We start from the raw sequence: 20,972 nt of genomic DNA, 5'->3' as shown, positions 1-20,972 counted from the left end.
ACAGACTGAAGCTTCCTGTCTGAGGTTCCTGGCAGCCACTGTACCCCATCAGCAACATGAAGGGGATGGGGTTAAGTGGATACCTACCCTGCCAGGCCCTGCACTGTGCACTATCACCTACAAATCTAGATGTGTTTAAACTGGAAAGAAATAAAGCAAGAGAAGAAGACAGATGGGCACACATGGGTGTTTGTGGCAGAGCAATTGAGGCTACTGGTGAAGCCAGGCAGGCCAAGAGGAGAAAGGGACAAAGGCAGTTGGGGTGTGCTAGACATTGATTCATGCCAGACTTCCGGTGCTCTCTCCCCAGCCTCCTGCCCCGTGCTCTGTAGTGGAAATGGCCAATACATGAAGGGCAGATGCTTGTGCCACAGTGGCTGGAAAGGCGCTGAGTGCGATGTGCCCACCAACCAGTGTATCGATGTGGCCTGCAGCAACCATGGCACCTGCATCATGGGCACCTGCATCTGCAACCCTGGCTACAAGGGCGAGAGCTGTGAGGAAGGTAAGAGTTGCAGGTGGCAGCTCCGGCACCTTGCTCTGAGATAGAGGCTGGCATATAGTGCCAAGAGGGTGACCAGGGAGCAGGGGAAGCCTCCTGAGCCATTTTGTGACCCCACTTCCCCAAGCCAGGAGCCCACCCACCAGCAACAGTAACTAATCTAAAGGAAGAGGCCAAACACATCGGAGTCCTGGTCAGTGAAAGGGAGAAATGTCATGTATCGAGCACTTACCATATACAAGGCTGTGCTAGAAGCCTTGTGTCATATAATTCAAACCTTATTAGGAAGGAGTAATCATCTCTACTTTATAGTTGGGGAATCTGAGACTCAGAGGGTTGAATAACTTGTCCAAGGACACATGGCTAGTAGACAGCAGAGCTGGGTTTGAGCCCAGTTGTTCTGGCTCCGTAGCCTAAGTTCTTTTCACTCCCCGCTAGGCTCATCTGCTCATTTTTAATCTTTATTTCTGAAGTGTGATTCTATTATAGGCCTCCAAACTCTGCCCTCTTTTATCGCACTCATGTGTGTGTGTGTGTCTGTGTGTATGGCTCTGCAGTGCCCATGAGCATGCCTCTCTCCTTTATAAAATAAATATATGGCTGTGTAGATTGAGGCTAGAAAAGTGAACCGTTGATTTAACACTGACATCTGTTCTTTGCTAGGAAATCCAACCAAGTGAAATAAATGAATATTTCTATCTGACAAATGAAGAAACTGAGTCCCAGGGAAGGGCAGCGACTTGCCCACAGTCATAGAACTGACTAATGGCAGAATTGGGATTCAGCCCAGGTCTCACTTCAAATCCGGGACTCTTCCTTCTTGACTGCATGGTGTTTCCAGCTGAGAGGAAGAGCCTTATTCGCAAGCAATGTAAAGTAGCTGTTAAAAGTGCACACTCTGGAATCAGATATAGGTTTGCATCCTGGCCCTGCCACTAACTAGCCTCAGTTCCCTTGTCTATAAAATGGGAATGCCTTCCTCTGAGGGCCATTGTGAGGATTGAATTAAATGACCCATGTAAAGCACTTAGCTCAGTGTCTGACACATAGTAAATGCTCCATAAATGTGAGCTCTTATGTTATTAGTATTATTCTGGGGACAATTGAAGCCCATTTCCTGTTTCGCCCCACTCACTTACTCCAAGTTATTTTGAAATGGTTGGAATTTGCCGTTTGAAACTGACGGATGACGCTGTGCGCCTGTCATTACCTCCCATTCTCTGCCGTCTAGCACCCTGGCACCTTCCCCAGTGGGTGGAAGAGGCTCCAAGGAGAGCCGATCTTCTAAACCATTTACTGTTTAACAGAGAGCCCCCTCCCAGGCATCATTTTGCTCTAAAAATAAAACAGAACGTTAACAGGCCCATTTTCAAAGAGTGGGGAACAAAAAGAGATTAGTGTCTGAAAAGCATTGCCTCTCTGAGACAGGCTGTATATAAACCCCAAGCGTGGCTGGAAGTCCTGATTCAGACCTGTTAACTTTGATGGGGATTACTTTGGGCTGTCTGAGAGAGAAGGAACGCCAACCCCTTTAACAAAGGAACTGGGCCTTCTTATCCAGAGAATGGTGACCTTCATCTGCTGTCCCTTTTTATTCGAGTCACTTGAGGTGAAGACCCTGAGAAGGAAAGAGAAACAAAGAGGAGATTCCTCTTGAAACTGTGAGCTGCCTCCAATCCCACCCATGTTGTGTGGGCCAGGAAAAGGCAGTTGTCCTTCCTCAGATAAGCTGGCATCGCACAGCACCCCAGAGCTGCAGCGTTATTTGTAAGAGAGAAGGAAATGTTTGGAACTTTGATTTACGTTATCTATTTGAAAAGAAATGTTCTTACTCCAGCTCTCTTTTCTGAGGAGGGCCATCTGGTACTGATTCCCATTATTATTTCTGTTTCTCTGGTGAAGCGTCACTGCGTTATCCTTGTGTTTATAATGGGGTTTTCTTGGGGCCTTTGTCCTCCACACTTCTCCTCCCCTCCTCCCTCTGCTCTGTGCTAACGGGTTTCACTGTGTTTATAAAACATCAGCTAACAAGCTCACTTTTTTTCTCCCCCTTCCTTATTCTGAAGTTTATTGCCCCATATTTTTTAAAGCTTGAACGCAGCCAGTAGGACACTGGGAAGGAGTTGGGGGAGGAGCAGAAAAGAAAAAACCTAGACCTTTCACAGTGAAAAGTGAGACCCTGTGTTTTTGGTCCTGCAGAGTGTCTAATAGCTTGTGTGGTCACTGAAGCATGGCATGTTTGGGGAAAAGACCTGTGTCTGCAGCCTGGTCATGCAGGCCTCATCATTTTGTTAATGGTCTATACTTCTGCCAGAAATTTTGGCTTGAATGGCAAGCTCTGCAAGGGGAAAAAAGGTAACTGTTTGGCACATCTCTAAGAGGAAACTAAGTTAGGCTGTCTTCCAGACAAAGGCCAGCCCACCTCCCTGATCATTGCTCCTACTCCTTCATCACCACTCCCTTCCACCCCAAACTGGCCACTTCTCCCCACTTTACCCACAGCTCCTTGGGAAATCACCGTTGTTCCTGAAGCTGTCCCAGTGTGATGGAAAGAAGCCGACTTTAATCACCACCCCAGAGGCTCCAGAATGCAAAGGCAGAGGCAGAGTCTACCTACCACCTCTTTGGCAGAGCATCATTGTGGCATAGATACGCACAGGGACAATGTCTGCCCGGCCCCAGCAGGAACCTCAGCCAGTTCAGCCTAGATTTCTGGGAGCTGCCTTCCCTCCTGAGATGCAGTCTTGCTTAAAACTTCCCTCCTGCTCCACAATCACTTGGCCCAGTTGACCTTCAGAAGCAAAGATTAATTGCCTGGAGGTAGCCTCTCGTCAGTTCCTTCTGATCTTTGTTCTCTGCCTGGGCCATCTGCTGGGAGTGTAGGATTCACTTTGCTAGTTCCTAGGTCCTTCCTTAGACTCATTACGTCTAAGGAAGCACATGCCTGTGCCACCCAGAGCCTCTTGCTGAACTTGGCACCCTCCCAGCCTGCTTGCTAATGATGGAGATTTATAGGTTCGACCTCAAGGGTGCCCTGGGATTCTCAGAGACAGTTTCAACCCAAAGTTGAGGTTCAGGCACTTACAGAAAAGGAAATACCTTTATTGGCCTCAGGATAGGAATTGCTGAGTTGTTTCCTGTCAAATTGGAAAGCTCTCTGGGTCTAGGGGATTGTCATAGAAGCCTAATGGGCCAGAATAATCCTTCTGAGGTTCCAAGATCTGAGGCAGGTCATGAGAATTTATCACTATTATTACATTTATTATTTTTAATTATCAGGCATTCCAACAGGTCATGCTCTAACCATTTTTGAATGGTGTCCAGAGACTGCAGGAGAAGAGATTCTTTGCCTTCATTTGACTTCATTAATCCTCCACATTGCTCTATTTCTTTTCTTGTTTTGATTTCTATTTTTAAGACATTTTTTGTGTTTATGTAAGTATATATGCACACATGTATTTCTGAACCAGTAAGATTGTAAGGGGAAATGGCAAGAGGCCTAACCAGGAAAGGGTGATTCAAATTTAAATTCTTCCATTTGCCATGCTACTGTGTAATCTTGGGCAAGTTATTTAACTTCTCTGTGCTTTCTGTTTTCTCAGCTGTCAAATGAACATAATGAAAGTAGCTACCTCATACTTACATTGTTAGGATTAAATGAGATAATGTCTATGAAATGCTTAATAGCAAAATATGGCAGAGAAGAGGGAATAAGTTAATGTTAATTGTTATTGTGATCATTACTGTGTTATTACCAAATGATCACTCCTGAACCCTGATCGTCTTATTTATCATTTAGGTTATTAGGTTGAACACCTTTAAGATCCTAAATAGCAAAATAACTTTCTTAATAAGCTAGTTCTCAAAATAAATGTTCCCAGAATATTGCCATTTGTAAAGTTTTTGCCCATTTGTGTCTGTGACTCTTACCTATCCAGCCTGGGTTTCCCAGTCTTTTACGTAAAAGTCAAATATACCAGGTTACAAAATATAATTAATAAATACATTTAAAGGATGTCTGAATTATAAATGAGCTCTGACCATAGTTTGCCCCAAGCTGTGCTACTGAATGTCCTGATAGGATAGGAAGATAACCTCTTTGCAACAGTTTATACAGTCCTTTCAAATCATCATGTCATTTGCTCCTCATAGCAACCTGAGAAGTCAGTAGTCAGTATCTTTACCATACCTGCTTTATAGATGGGAAGCACAGAGCAGTTATGTAATTGGACCATGGACCTAGAACCAGTACATTTTGTCCCTTGACCCTTGAGGCCAAATGGAGAGCTTTTTCTTCCACAGCCTAGGGCTCCCTTGTGAGTTCCTATTAGGAGGGGCCTGACCATACTCATCACAGTGTCATCAGCACCCTTTCTCCAACAGCTACATGTTGCCCCTTCTCCCCAGGATACCACCATCCCCTCACAATTATAAAATGAATAGCATCCCTACCTCCCTAAAGAGAAAGACAGACCTAACAACTTTTTGGTAGAGAAAGCACATGAATCGACCTCCTTTACCAATCCTGTCTTCTCTCTGCCACCTATTGCACTTTCCATATGAACTGGAGCCACTTCAGTTAATTCTCAGTACTCTTCTCCTTTTCCATGCAGTGCTTTGCAGAAGATTAGAGGTCTCTGTTAATGTTGTTGTAGCCCCATAACTAAAGCTTTGATTAGGGAAAGTCAGCCCCTGATAGAAATATTGGCCTCAGGATCAGACAGAGCTGTCTTCAGATTCTGGATGTGCAGTAATTGGAACCCTTGTGCACTGCTGGTGGGAATGTAAAATGGTAGAACTACTATGGAAGACAGCATGATGGTTCCTCAAAAAATCAAAAATAGAATTTACCATATGATCCAGCAATTTCTTTTCTGGACATATACTCAAATGAATTGAAAGCAGAGTCCCAAAGAGGTATTTGTATACCTGTGTTCATAGCAACCTATTCACAATAGCCAAAAGGTGGAAGCAACCTGAATTTCTGTTGATGTATGAATGGATAAACAAAATAAGGTATGAACATATAATGGAATATTATCCAGCCTTAAAAAGGAAGGAAATTATGGCCATGCCACAACATGGGTGAACCTTGAGGGCATTATGCTAAGTGAAATAAGCCATACAGAAAGATAAATACTGGATGATTCCATTTACATTAAGTACCTAGAGTAGTCAAATTCATAGAGATAGAAAATAGAATGGTGGTTGTCAAGGGCTGAGGGAAAGGGGAAATAGGAAGTTGTTTAATGAGTGCAGAGTTTCAGTTTTGCAAGATAAAAAGAGTTCTGGAGACAGTGGTGATGGTTGCCCAACAGTATCCATGTCCTTAACACCACTGATTTGTACACTTAACAGTGGCTAAAGTGGTAAATTTTATGTTATATGTATTTTACCACAATTTTAGAAACCAGGAAAAGAATTCCTCTCTGGCAGAGTTTAGCTGTGTGATCTGGCATAAATTATTTACCTCTCAGAGCCTCAGTTTCCTCATCTGTATCTCACTGGGTTACTGAGAAAACTGAATCTGATAGTGTATATAAAGTGCTTAGAGTGTAAGCACAGAGCAGATAACCCACAATGTTACTCTCTCTTCCCTCTTTCTGGATTGGTCTCTTGAGACCACTTTGACCCTGGGCCCTGGGAGCACTAAAGAGCTGCCTGGCTGTGAGCCACCACTATGTGACTCACCTACCACATGAGGAGAAGCTGCGCAAAGTCGGCACATATTGAAGTGTTTGCCCTCAAGAAAGTGAATTTTTTTGTTATTGTTTTGTTTGTTTGTTTTTTAGAGACAGCATCTTGCTCCACTGCCCAGGCTGGAGTGCAGTGGCACAATTATAGCTCATTGCAGCCTCGACCTCCTGTGCTCAAGCAATCTTCCTGCCTCAGTCTCCCAAGTTGCTGGGACTACAGGCGTGTGCCACCATGCCTAGCTAATTTTTTTTAATTTTTTTAATTTTTGTAGAGACAGGATCTCACTGTGTTGCCCAGGCTGGTCTCAAACCCCTGGCCTCAAGCAATCCTCCCACTCCAGCCTCCCAAAGTGCTGGGATTACAGGTGTGAGTCACCACATCTGGCCAGGAAAGTGAAGTCTGAAAGTTCATATCAATCTCAAGAATTTGGGGAAGATGATAAAATCTAATGGAATTTAATTACAAAATAAATTGTCATTTAAATTAAGGAATCTATCTTAGTCTCATGCTTACATAAATAAACCTGCGTTACGAAGTGATAATAAAAGTTCGTTCTATGAAGACTTATTAAACACCTCCTGTGTGCTAGGCACTGTTCTAGGAGGTGGAGATTCAGAAGTGAATGAAACACAGTCTAGTAGACATGAAGTGCAATGCTGATGCTTGAGACACATTTCTTACTTTGCCCCACAAACAAAGAGGTAGGGATTTCTACCTGGGTGGAGTTGGGAAGCCAGGTCTGCCATTTGTCACAGTACTGCTGTCACCTTACTAAGTGGCCTATGCATGCTTCTGCCAGAATGTATGAAGCCCCTTGGCCACAAAGCTAAGTAGTTGGCTTAAAGAAGCCTCACCTTTGCTGGTCAGATGCTTACCTATGTTCTCCTTCCTCCATCTCACAGTGGACTGCATGGACCCCACATGTTCAGGCCGGGGTGTCTGCGTGAGAGGTGAATGCCACTGCTCTGTGGGATGGGGAGGCACCAACTGTGAGACCCCCAGGGCCACATGCTTAGACCAGTGTTCAGGCCACGGAACCTTCCTCCCGGACACCGGGCTTTGCAGCTGTGACCCAAGCTGGACTGGACACGACTGTTCTATCGGTAAATGCAGGGGGAGGAAGGGTGGGTGGAGGAGGAGTGGGGGTGGGGAGGAATGAGGGGTGGGGTGTGGAGGGTGGGGAGAAGAAGCATGGGTAGACGGAGGGGATTTCCACTGTGACATGGTCACCATTCAGTCCTGATCAGGGATGTAACTGTTCCCAATCATGTAGCAATGCATTCCCTGTGCCTCTGAGTGCTTTTCTTCTTTCTCTGAACTCTAGCCTTCAACACCTCTACTCTTAGACAAAGAGAGGATTCAAAAATTACATCCTTACATCATTCCTTCCATAGTAGTGGCCCTGAGATTCAAAACTACCCCTTAACAATGGAGCTTATAATTATAGATGTGTTTCACTGAAATCTCATCTCATGTTAAGACATTATCCCTGGAGGCAAGGCCATAGGGAAAGTGTTCCTAGGTAAGCTCTGTAGGGGTGGGCCATATAGGATGCATGTCCCAGCCATCAAACCCTTCGGTTTCACCCATTTCTCAGAATGAAGTCCAAATTCAGTGTAGTGTTTAGGGTTCTTTGGGATCTGACCCCCACCTGCCCTTCTAGCCAAATGCTCTGTTAGTCACTAAGCTCCATGAGGGTAGCAAACATGTCTTGTTCACCTCTGCAGCCCCAGGACTCAGCATGGCCTGACCCACAGCACCTGCTCAATAAATAGTGATAAATGAATGCGTGAGCACATGATTGAATGTGTTCTTGATTGTGGCATTTGGTTCATCACAGGGTTTGTACATATAAGGTACAAAGGATAATTATGTTGGCACCCTTCTGTTTGAAAACACTATGATTTACAGGTCCTTTCAAAGTGAAGATTAAATGGGAACATACATGAGTCACTTAGCACAGTATAGATGTATAGCGGGTTATGGTCACATCTAATCTCTCATTTAATCTGCACAAAAACCCTACAAGAAAGGTGTCAGTTATCCATGTTTTACCAATTTACATAATACTTTAACCAGCGAATACTTACTGAGTCCCTACAGTATACCAGGCACTCTTCTAATCAGAGAGGATGGAGACCAAAGAGTCCCTGCCTTCATAGAGTGTGCATTCTGGGAAAGGGGAGGGGAAACAACAACAACAAAATGAAGATAAGTGAACTGATAAAGAAGCTAAGGCTTGGAAAAATTTTAAGTGATCCTGCCCAAGGACAAAAAGCTAAAAAGTGATAGCATCTCCAGCTACGCTTTTTTACTCAAAATCGTTTTCCTTCGCACTCTACGCTGTTTAAACAAAGTGAGGCTCAGATTAGCTCATTATGTTGTGTATTAACAGTTCTGGTTGTGACCAAGAAAGATGGTTGAGACCTTTGGCAAAAATGAGATCCATGCAGCATTCATGCCTTTGGGATACTTTGAATTACCTTTCCCTGTTGAATAGAGAATTGATGTTCAATACACAGTCTAAATTGGACTTTTATCCTTGTTTGCAAAGCTCATGTAAAGACATGATTGTAAGCACAGATGTGCAGGGTCTTAGGAATAATTCTTTTTATATAGCTCTGTTTATAGCAATATAATAAATGGTCCTTTTAAAGCTATGCTGGCTTGCATTGTTCGTTATGTGGCCACAAAGCTGATTTATGATAGGTATATAACTGTGTCTTGCACTGTTAATCCCTGATGAAACCCCACAGCCTCTGAGGAGGTAGGTATAACTTTGGATGAGATTACTAAGTATTCTTTAGTTAGCTCGGTAAACGGAAACAACCGAACTATTAGAAGGGACTTTGAATAGAATTATGAGATCTCCCTTTCCTCAGTCCTGGCTATACCACTCCCCGTAACTGGTATCAAACACGTATGTGTCCTTATGTGCAAAGGCCAGAGAGAACCATGAGATGAGGAAAGTCCCTGAGTCAGACAGACCCGGGTTCAAATCTTTTTTTTTGTTTTTTTTTGGGGGGGTTCAAATCTTGGCCCTGCTATTTACTAATCATAATTTTGGGCAAGTTACTTTACCCTTTGAAGCTATAAAATGGAGATAATGATAGTACCTACCTCTGGAGTTATAGTGAGAATTATTTAAGAAAATGAAAGGCTGGGCACGGTGGCTCATGCCTGTAATCCTAGTACTTTGGGAGGCCGAGGCGGGTAGATCACGACATCAGGAGTTCAAGACCAGCCTGGCCAAGATGGTGAAACCCCGTCTCCACTAAAACTACAAAAATTAGCCAGGCGTAATGACAAGCATCTGTAATCCCAGCTACTCGAGAGGCTGAGGCAGAGAATCACTTGAACCCGGATGGCAGAGGTTGCAGTGAGCTGAGATCATGCCACTGCACTCCAGCCTGGACAACAGAGTGAGACTCCATCTCAAAAAAAGAAAAAAAGATTTGGCCCATTATATGAGCTCAATACTTGTTAGCTATTGTTATGATGATTAAAACACTCATTGGTAGAGCACTTGATATTAACAAAGACGTTTGATTATAAGACATAAGATGAAATCCCTTTCAGAAATATAGATTCTAATTTTTAAATCTCTAGCCTATAAATGACTAGAAGGGTCTCCTGATTGCCAAGGCCAGGAATATAAAAGGCAGCTTTAAAAGTATTGTAATAGTAAAAACAATTGGTGTTTGTTGAGTGTCCCATAGCATACAAAGATGTTTCACACAGCAACATACACCCTGCGCAACAGCAGCCCTGGGAGGTTGGGATGACAGGTATGGTATTGCCCCTGTTCCTATGATGAGGCTAGAGGAGTGGCTCACTTGCATGAGCCATGCTGGTGAGGGAGGAAGCTGGGAGTCAAGGCCTGGCCCGGCGCTGGGGCAGCCTGCTTCCCAGCACTCGCCACAGGCCGCGTTCCTCCTCAGCTGTCGCTTCGCCTCTGGAAGCTGGTTTGAAGGAGAATGAGGGCATTTCAACTGTTCTCTCCTCAGCCCCTGCTGTGCAGGAACTGCTGGCCTGGGTTCCACCCTGCTTCTGCCACATGCGACCTTGGCAAGAAAGCTCACTTTTCTTGACTTCAGTTTCCTTGTCTGAAAAATGGACATAGTAATAGTACCTGCCTCAGCGGGTTATGTGATCATTAAAGTACATTGTTTTGGTATGCACGTAGACCAGTGTCTGTCATAGAATAAGCACTTAATGTCTTTCTACCACCTCCCTTCCAAGGGCACTTTCACTGAGTGAAAGCTGTTTTAAAACTATTGAGTTTTTGCAGTGAAGCTAAGCAAGGAATGCCTCGTTGCCTGGATCCACTAGAGCCAAGAAACTATCTTTCTGTTTAGGGAGTTAGCTACAGGGCAGCAGAACAGGCACTGGTCTTTTTGGGGGAAGAGTTGCTCCCCACTCATTGAATGGCTTCATCATGTGGCTTAACCCTCTAACCCTTAATTTTCCCTTAGGTAAAATTACTTTATGGAATCATTGTGAGGATTAGATGAAGAAATATGGGCAAAGTGGTTCTTGTAGTATCTGGCACAGCTCACACCCTGGACAAGCGGTAGCTCTAGTCATCTTGCTTATGCTGCTTGCTGCCTGGCATGGCAGAGCTGGCACAGACACTGCCCAGTCCCTCCCATCGGGAGCTGCAGGCCAAAGGACAAATCCCAAGTGATCCTTGCACCATCGGCATTGGTTCTGGGTTCTTAGGTTGGTAGAGATGGGCCCCTGCTGCCTGCTGCCTCCTAGGAGGGAACACTGTCTATTCCCTGAGATGAGTGTCTTGCTGTTTGGCACCAAGAACAGGATTTAATGAAAGCAGCTTAAATCAACATGCCCTGCACTCAACAACCAGCCGTGTATTGAAATGTGAGCTGACAAGTTCCCCAGCACTTTGGTTAGGTTTGTGGAAACAGTGAAGTCAGATTTTATACAAGTGTTTACTCAGTTCCCTGGCTTCCTGGCAACTTGGCTTCCAGTCTCATCTCAGAAATTCCTCTTTCAATCCAGCCTCATGCATGTGGTCTTCCTTCCTGATAAGCCACACGACATAACTGTTGCAACAGATTCTTATGGCCCAGAAGAGCACAGGACATAGGCCCCAGTGGGACTTCACTTCCTGAGTCACTTGGGAGGATGATACTGATCATGGTGGTGGTAGTGATGGTGGGGGAAGTGGCTACTGCTGTTGCTGTTAAACAGATAGAAAAGAGTTGGAGGTGAGGGAATGACTGGCCCTAAGTGACTCAGCTTACCAGTGGTAGTTTGAATTAAATCCAGGCCCTTTCTTCCCAAGTCCTCAGCTCTTGCCTCATGCCCCCTTTCTCTCCAAAGAGGTGTTCATGTTGCCAGTCTTGTCTTTCTTTCTGACAAGCCACAGGATAGAGTAACAAAGAGCCATCCATTTCTTAGTATTTAGCATGTACCAGGCACTGAACTAAGTCCTTTACAACCTTATCTTAGCTAAGGTTCATAAGAACCCTGGGAAGGATTACTAGTATTACCATTTCCAGATGAGGAAATTGAAGTTCAGAAAGATTAAATTATATGCTGGCATCCCTTTTTTCCCCCAACCCTCACCCAACTCGTAAGTGGTGGAGTCTAGATTCAAACCAGATCTGGCTCCAAGGTCTCTCCTAAACACTATGTTACATTGACCAATGTATTCTAATCAATCAATCTCTCTCTCTCTCTCTCTCTCTCTCTCCAAACTGTGAACTCTGTGAAGTCAGGGCCTAGCATAGGGCCAAACATGCATTAGGTTCTCGGTGATTATTGCATGAATGACTTAACTAGTGAATAGTCAAAGAAAGAAAAAGAGCCCACTGGGAACACGGGGAGGAGGGGGCTGCATCCGAAAGCTCTGTCCAGGAAGATCCCAGCACACTACCCAACAGTGAACCTAATCCCTTCTCTCAGGACTCCACATCCTCCCCACCTCCTCACAAATCCCTTCCCTCCCACTCCCCACACAGTGTGCTGGGCTAATACCAAATCTCTGTGCTCCTTGTCTGTCACTTCCCAGACCTAGATCATGTTAGTTTCATGCACAGTGCCAGCCAGCCAGAAGCCCTCCTGGACAAGAGCTGGCATCATTTCACCTCCTTCAAGCTATCTTCCCCAGGGAGCAGGCCTGCTGGGCTGGATGCCTCATCAACTTTTGCATAAAGTGGGTATACTTAGCAGCACTGCTGAGCAGAACAACTCCTCCCATCTCCCCTTCCTTGTGCTTTAGTTGGCTTTTCACCCTCTTGGCTCAGAGCTGTCTCAGAAAAGGGAAAGAATTTAATCTCTTTGAGATGGTCCTTAGAATTGGAAAGGCTCACCTTTCTTTCAGAGCTTAATGGCTTCTAAAGATTTTAGCCTCTGTGGCATTTTCCACGGTACCCTTTCAAAAGGCATCCCTTAGACTCATCATTTGTCCCTGTTGGTTCTCCCTCAGGTCTTCCTTCCCCACCCTCACCCCCATAGCCTCTCTCCTCAGCCTCATAAATTTATTCCTCATGAGCTCTCTCCAGTCTTGTCTCCCATAAACGACTTTTATTTGAGAGGGCCCTCTCACTATATTTTATTCCTTAGGGTTGCTGGCTCACAGAAGCAGTACATGGCAGAGATTTTGCCTGTAAAATGCTCATGCTGCGGGTTTATGATTCTTATCATTTGATTGCAATTGAGTTTCATGGAATAACAGGTGGAGATGTTTTAGAGATTCAATGGCACAGGTTTGGAGGTAACATGTGCAGTCAGCAAGAATTGCATGAAATTTGGAGTAGGACCAGGCTAGATTTTCAAGACTCAGTTAAAGCATAGACTATGGCTAATGACACCTGCCTTACAGGGTTGTTTTCCAAATCAGATTTAACATGTATATGGTGGCTGCATTCAGTAAGCAGTCAATAAATGAAGTAGTTGTATATAGTTTTAGAATGCATGATTAGATTTAAATTATCCAAACAATCCTTAGACTCTAACAAATGTAATTCTTAGGACAGTTTATACAGTGAAAGTTTGGAGCCAGAAGGCCTGGACCTGAATCTGTGTAACCTTAAACAACTCACTTGCTCTCTCAGAGGTGCAGTTTCCTTGCAGTTTCTAAATCTCTCTACCATCCCCTTTCCCCAGCCCCCAACACTGGTCATTGACTCTAGATGAAGAGTCATTATCTAGATCATTATCTAGATGAAGAGTCAGATAAAAGCTGACACATTAACCCAAAAAAACTAGGTCAGTGGCCCACAGCACAAGGGAGTTAGGGTCAGCCTCCTCTCAGCATCACGAGCTTCCTGAGGTCCATTCCAGAGAAAAGCACAACCTCCTCAGAGAGAGCACCCCACAATAGCTCCAGACCTGCTCCCATGCCGACACATTCACTGCATTCATCCACTGAATCTTTCTGGCCTCTCCTGTGTGCTGGACATTCCCTGTTTTAGGCACCGAGGATCAGACAGCCCCACAGCCTGGTCAGGAAATGAGACGCCTAATTATTCAGCATGAGCAGAGCTCTGATTGATGTGTGTACAGTAGGGTTTGGGAGCACAAAAGCAGAAGCAGTGAACTTGGCCAGTAATGGGATGGGAGAGGAACCAGAGAAGGTTGTCACCAGCCGGAGATCTGTGAGCCAGACCCTGAAAGGGGACTGAGGGGAGGCCCCCTGGTGGCCAAGGAGGAGAGGGCAGTGCAGGCCAAGGGAACAGCGTGTGCACAAGTAGAGAGCATGCATGGTCGGCTGGACAGTTGCGCCTCAGTCCAGCTGGAGATAGGAGCTGCAGGGGTGGGTGGCAGGAAAGAAGGCCAGAGGTAGGCAGGATCCAAACCTCGGAGCCCGCTGAATGCCGTGCCAAAAATCTTGGCTTAAAATAATTGTCAATGAACATTGAAGGTTTCCCTTTCAGACTCCACATCAGGTCTCTTTCTTTGGCTCTCTCAACTCAATCTGGCCTAGATTCTACCTTAACATAGTGGGACCCTCCAGAATTCACACTGAGATCCTCTAAGCTTTCAGTTTATTCTCTATTAATCTCCTCCCCTACCCAAAGGGAAAGAGAATCACAAAGCATAAATAATAACAATAACGACTAGATGGATATGGCGCTGAAAAGCCCTGTTATCAAATTAAGTCACAATTGACAGCAAAATAAACTCAATGCTTTCACAAAAATAAGCTTAAAGTAGCAACCGGGTTAAAATAATTAAAGCTCTAAACATAGGAGTTGCATTAGAGCTAAATTCAATTTTATTTACGAGGCAAAATATAATTACATTTAAATTTGAGGGAACAGAATTTAATTCTTATTAATGACAGAAAGATGAGTGAGATGCTTTAATGCCAGAGAAATTGTCTTATGTTCATGGATGGGAGAGAAAATTAGATTCAGCATTGAGCATTCTCCCCTGTTACAAGTCTCATTTGTGTAGCTAGAATTGTTCCTTCTCTGAGAAGCATTAGCTTTTCAGCCCAGAAAGCACAGCACCGACATCCAATTAAACATCAAAAGGAAACAATCAAGCTAGGCTATTTCTGTATAGGCATGTTATAGGAGGGGAAACTCAAGGTTAGAATTTCTCTGGAGGAATAATATCCATTGAGACTTGACATTTCCTGTACCCCTTCCCAACAGCAAGTGATAGCCTAAAATCAAAGTTCGGAATAATAAATATCCAGGAGATTGACAGTGGCATAGAGAGGAAGGGAAGTGTCAGAGGGAGGCATGGAAGAGCCTACCAGTTGCCTGGGAGGTAGTGTGGAGGTTTAGACACAATGAGATGGTCAGTTCCTAACATTTAATCAAAGACTGGAAAATTGGGCCCAGACAAGCATGCTGGTAAATACTGCCAGAGTTAAAGGTTGATAAACCAAGAGCTGGCAGATCTGTAATTTAGTAGAATTTCCCCTGACAGCCCTGTAACATTTTCTATCAGAATTGGATCCCTTCAGTATGCAAATATAAGCCCTCCTGAAATTGGGCTTCAGAATGAAGTTTCTATTTGGATGCCCAAGCTGATATCTTGTACAAAATCTCTAGTAGTCTTCCTGAATCAAACTGCTGTTATTATAACTTGTAATCTAAAAAAAAAACTGTTCTTTCAATGGAAATTTTATATTTTACAGAGCTCCTTCATGTATGTGCTTCATGATTTATTCAAACAGCAAATACATTAACCTCTGACATTGCAGATGATGTTACTCCCAGGAAACCAGGGTCCAGAGAACTTGGGAGACTTGCTCAAAGACACTCTGAGAAAACAATGATTCACTTCCAGGCTTCTCTGGCTTCAGAGCCCATGTTTATCCCCTGCACAACTCTGCTGTTGGCTATTACCGAGGTTTGTGCTGAAACTGCCAGTAAATCAGGTATCAGGTTTTGGATAGCACTTCATTTAGTAACACTGCCAGAGGAACCATGTAAATTGGATCATGACTTTGGTGTACTAATATTACTACAAGGGTTTCAGAAAAAGAGCAATTGCTCCCAACCAATGGTCAGGGAAGCTTCTTGGAGGAAGTGGAATTTAAGGTGGTGTTGGAGGTTGGATACGAGTAGGTAGTGATAAAAGGAAGAGGCAAGCACCTTGCAGCAGCCAATTGTAGAAGTCAAAGCTTTGCAGCATATACAAAGATGGGAGATCAGGCCATTTTCTAGGAAAGATAAGTAGCTTGAAGTGGCTTAGCTTTTAGGATATTTGTGGCAGTAGTGAGAGGGGGAAAAGATGAGGGAAGCCAGCATGAATAATCTTGAAGGAGTTTAGGTTTTTTCTGTCTTTGGGAGCCACTGAGAAGTTTTAGACGGAGGTGTGACAAGGTCAGGTTTGGTTTTAGAAACCTACTCTATTGTCAGCATACAGTTGGAGGTTCTTGGGGGACAGCCAGGTGGAAGTGTCCAGGAAAGAGTTAGATAGATGAGCTTATGACTGAGTGGAGAAATGAGCCTTTTACAAAAGGTTATTATGGTCAGAGGCCATTAGGAAGAGGGTGTAACATCAGCTGTCTCTTCGTTTCACCCAGCTGGGCCCTTTTAGTGGGGGTCTGGTTGTGTTCCAGTCCTGGCCGAAAATACACATCCCAGTCTCGTTATTTGGCTTCCTTGCTCACTAGTTCTTTCCTGACTTGTTATCCTTCTGCAAAGTCAGCTCCTATTTGGAGGCCTCCTCCAAGCTGGGTTTGAACTCCTCTAATCAGGAAGCCAGATACTCTCCAATTAAGAGGAATAGCAGTGGCTTACTGCTTCCTGTGGTAGGTGCTTTGTAAAGACTTGAAAATCTAGTCCTGGGGGAATAGATGTGGAGACCTGCTCTGCACCCACATACTGGAATCCACTTTTCTGCTTGGTTTGAAAGCTCTCCAAGCTCCTTGAATGAGGTGAAAGGCTGTGTGGTTTCCAAGGCTCATTAACTTTCCGCCATCTCGATCCGTGGAACAGAGCCATGGCTTGAAGCAGCTCTGACTCTTGGGTGATAGGGAGGGAAGTTGAAAAGCACAGGAGAGTAGCTTGGGTTTGGCCTCAATGTCTAAAGGAGACTAATTACTGTAAGGAAGTCAGAGGTTCCTTTCCTGTACCTTCTTCCCCTTCTGGCTTCTTCCTGAAACCTGCACTGAGACTGAAAGCCATCTGTCCAACTTAGTGAGGGAGGCAGGGAGACAGCGTGGGTGCCATACTTCAGAATGCTAATTTGTACAACATATATGGAGATCTGGTCTGTGGGAGAAAAAGCTAACTTTTAATAAGCCTACTGTGTGCTGGGCATGGTGGCTGGCATTGTGCACATTTACACACATAGGCAGACTTGAGTTTCTTGTGGATAGGAATAGTTTCATATAATCTCATATCCTCAGCCCCTAGGCCTATCTGGCACATAGTAGATGCTCAGTATATTTTTAAATCTGTTTTAAAACTGGTAGACAGACATCATTATCACCATTTTATAAATGACAAAAATAAGGCCCAAAGGTGTGCAGTATTTGTTTCACATAGCTAGGAAGTAGCAGAGCAGGCTCTTCCCTGATTCCAAGCCTCTTCTCTGAAAAATCACAGAATCTTGAACAGTTACGTGGAGCACTCTGTCCTGTACCACTGGAATCTGGCAATACAGATACAGTCAGAAGACATGTTTCCTGTGTAAGACTCACTAGGGAATGCAGAGATTAATTTGATGATGGCAGGGTTCTCTAGACAACTCAGGTAGACTAATAACCCTGAGAAAGGGAGATCCACATAAAAGTGCTTTGGGAAGGCAGAAGGTGAAACTCCTTCCAGCTGCCGGGAGGGGGTTTCAAGGAGGAGGTGGCATTGGAGCCAGAACTCAAAGCACATTTAGATTTGAACACATGAAGATCACGGTAAAGGAGCCCAGACTATGGAAATGGCACAGGCAGAAGCACAGAAGAAGGCCCAAACAGCGCAGCGACCACCATCTGGCAGCTACTTGTCCAGCTGCCCCCTTACATTGACTGTTTGCCAAGGCAGCCAGCAAGCTCCTACTCAAGTATTGACATGCATGTCACTGTGTGGCATAGGATAAGGTACTTCCTAGATGGGCCCTAGTTTTCCCATCTAGAGAATTCTCTTCTAACCATAAAGCCTGCTCCTCTAGTTTTTCTCTTTTTCTCCCTTGACACTATTCTACCTAAAGGAAATCTCCTGGCCGGAACCAGGCCACTTCCTACCCAGTGCCAGTTCTCTCCTGGCTCGATCTCCTTCTTCATTTTCTGCTCTTCTGCTGGTCCGTCACTCACAGCTCCCTGGTCTCTGTGCCTTTGTTCCACATCCACCTTGCAAAACCCAGGATCATTTTAACCATTCACCATTTCTGATCTCACAGCTGGGCTTCTGAATGCCACTAAGCCAAATCACATCATGCTCATGATCTTTAACCTCTCCTGGGCCCTCCCAGCTGCAGTTCTTGTACTTTGTGAGTTCTCGCTCTCATCCGCCATGGGGGCTCTTTCAAACGTTCACATCTATTCACCAGCACCCTGCTCCAGGGAGATTCCTGCCTCCTACCTTACTGAGAACGCTGAGGCCAGTAGTTTAGTGCTGCCCCATTATCCTGCCTGCTTCCCATACAGACTGTGTCCCACATGACTCTCTGTCTGATACCTCTACCCAGAGGGTGAAGTACCCACTATGCCCGTTCCTCTGATTGTGCTTCGGAAACAGTCCTCTCTACCTGTTGAAAGGCACCTCAGTTGAGCATCCCCTTGCTCCCTCCAGTATCTTCAACCCCTCCTTTCCCTGACGCTTTCCAGCACATAAACATGAAATAGTTGGGACACTTAGATGGCCTGGTGACACACAGCTGGTTAGGTGATTAGACATTTGGGTGGATGGACAGATAGATGGGCTGATGGATGAGCAGACAGATGGATGGAGGATGAACAGACAGATAAACAGACAAACAAAAGGAAAAGTGCTTAATACAGTCAGCATTGGGTTGAGGTGAGGAAGGAAACTCAAACACTGATTCCAGAGATCTTATAGTCTAGCTGGGGCTATGATCTAAGATGTAATTAACAATCAGGGGATACACTCATATGGCATCTGAGGTATTGTCTAAACCTGATCCCACAACTCACAGGCCAAAAATCATGTGAATCACAGTCACCTTTCATTTCTAGCTAAGTACCTTTGAGCATTTAATGTCTCCAAGCTGTTTCCTCAACTGTGATATGGGAGTGAAAGCATCATTGCAGGACTATTGTGAGAACTTAATGAGTTAATATTTGTGTTCCAACAACAACAGTTGCAGTTCTGGAACATTGAAGATACTTCATTTTCTTATTCTTGCCTCAAAAGCTAACTATTAATGGTTTGGCTTGGACTTTAAGTATGCCAGAATTTCTGATAAACTCCCCCACTTGTACAGTAACTCAGATGAGCTAGTGATAAAACAAAAAATCATGGCAGGAATCATTCAAAATTAACCCTCTATTAAAATTTCTTAAGGTCACACTTGGAATCTCAGGTCCTCAGCAAAATAGAACAATTGTACTTATTACCTCTTCTAGTGCTAAATGCAGACTTATGAAAGGACTTCCCAGGAGGTCCCAGGGGGCCAAGACTCTGTTTCCACATGACTGGAATTTTAGAAACAGCTTCATTTGCACCTCTTCCTTGCTCAGCAGGAAGGTGTGCAGATCTTTGGGCAGGGGCCCTTCTACCCCTTACTTGTATCAGTTTTGAGCATCTTTCCAAGTAGAAGAAATTTTATGGGAAAATCGTGCATAAGTCTTTCCCTTTCGGAGAAAGGCACTGCTTCCCCTACCAGCTATTTTAATGAACAGGATTGTAAAGTAAGTCCAGAAAAATTAAAACATAGCTGCGATAGTTCCCAGGCTTCATCTGGGCTTGCACGGGGATTAACATCTAATGAGAAGAGCCTGGGGCAGCTTTTCCTGTACATATACATTTTTTGGCATAATTAACCAAGAGCCAAACTTTATGTCTTTTCCCTGCCCTTTCGCCTCTTCCTCGTATGTTCAGCCCCTTCCACATCATAGAAAGAGAACAGGTGCGACTTGGGCATTAGCATGAAGAAGATGTGTCTGTGGGTGTAAGGACTGAGGCATTGTTTTAAATTACAGAGTTCACACACAGAGATTGGAGAAAATGAGTTTCTAAGAAGCTTAGGCGCAAAGGACACTGCGCCTCTACATAATATATTTAACAAAATAACTTGTGCACAACGTGGCACTGAGATAAAGTCACATCAGCCAACATACACCTCTTCCATTAAAGCTTTTTTCATTCATCTATTCTTTCAACAAACATTTGTTGAAAGCCATGCTGGGCCACAGCTGGTGCTAGTGCCAGGGGACCACATTGGACCTTCCCATCAGGTGGGCTTCCAATCTAGAGAGAAGACAGTGCACGGGTGAGGCAAGGAAGAGGTGGGGTAGGGAAAGGGTGGTGCTATGGGTTTGACTTTCTGTAGGGGAAGAGCTCACATGTTGCCAGGTTCATCTCCAAGGGCCTGTACAGTTCAGTCAAGAACTCTGTAAGCTTGGAATAGGAATTTTAGGACAGTTGGAGATTTTCCTCTGATTTTGAGAGGAAGTCCAGGCTACAAATACAAATGGCTTCTACGTAGGTTTTGATACTCTTGGCTGCTGATGCCATGCTAGGTGACCAGAGGAAGAGCATGCTTTTCTAGTAGTAGCCCCAAAGTTTGAGACCACTACTAGAAAAGCAAATTTTTAATTCTTCAGGAACGCATTCCTCTGCTGGGTTACTTGGAGCTGTGCTGATGGAATCATCTTAGGTCCTCATCAATCAGTCATACACAGCATAGTGTACACAGAGCTTTTCATATAAACTGTTTTCTTCAGTTGTCACCACTCGTCCTAGAGGGGGACCATTATTACTCTCCTCATTTTAGGGGTAAAGAATTATGTCTCAGAGAGATTAAGTTCCCCAAGGACCCACAGCTAGGAAACTGGGGAGTCAGAATCTGAACTCAGGTCTACCCTATGGCTTGTGTACTCCTAGTACTTCAAAAGATTTCTCCCAGACCCCAGCCCTCCACCATTAATTCAGAAAGCTCTGATGTTGGTCATGTGAAAGCCAACTAACATTTATCAAACCCTCCCTTGTTATTGGGAGAGAATTCCTCCTTGTAACGTCAGAATTCCTATCTGATCTTCTAAGTTTAGTCTAGTGTACTTGCCACTACATCTCCTTTCTTATAAAAATGTGTGTCTTTATTATATCCTGAATATGTGCCAGGCACTATGTTAGAAGCTATACTTTTGTTCATGCGAAATTGA

At 44.4% G+C, this 20,972-nt stretch overlaps 1 protein-coding gene across 6 annotated transcripts in view; it reads left to right on the top strand.

The window, feature by feature from the left end:
• The window catches only part of TENM4 (teneurin transmembrane protein 4), a 782,056-nt gene that overhangs the window by 628,520 nt on the left and 132,564 nt on the right, over window positions 1-20,972 (top strand). For all 6 annotated transcript variants that reach the window (XR_010127599.1, XM_063671257.1, XM_063671258.1 and 3 more), the window contains 2 exons: window positions 311-505; window positions 7,102-7,302. Coding sequence is in view for 5 of the 6 variants with exons in the window: in XM_063671257.1 (XP_063527327.1) it covers window positions 311-505; window positions 7,102-7,302 (396 nt within the window). In the remaining variant the exon portion in view is untranslated. The remainder of the gene's footprint in view (window positions 1-310; window positions 506-7,101; window positions 7,303-20,972) is intronic.

The sequence above is a fragment of the Pongo pygmaeus genome, chromosome 9 (assembly GCF_028885625.2).
Source record: "Pongo pygmaeus isolate AG05252 chromosome 9, NHGRI_mPonPyg2-v2.0_pri, whole genome shotgun sequence".
Lineage (NCBI taxonomy): Eukaryota > Metazoa > Chordata > Mammalia > Primates > Hominidae > Pongo > Pongo pygmaeus.
The sequence above is the reverse complement of the archived record's forward strand: the minus strand, read 5'-3'. Positions and strand labels throughout refer to the sequence as shown.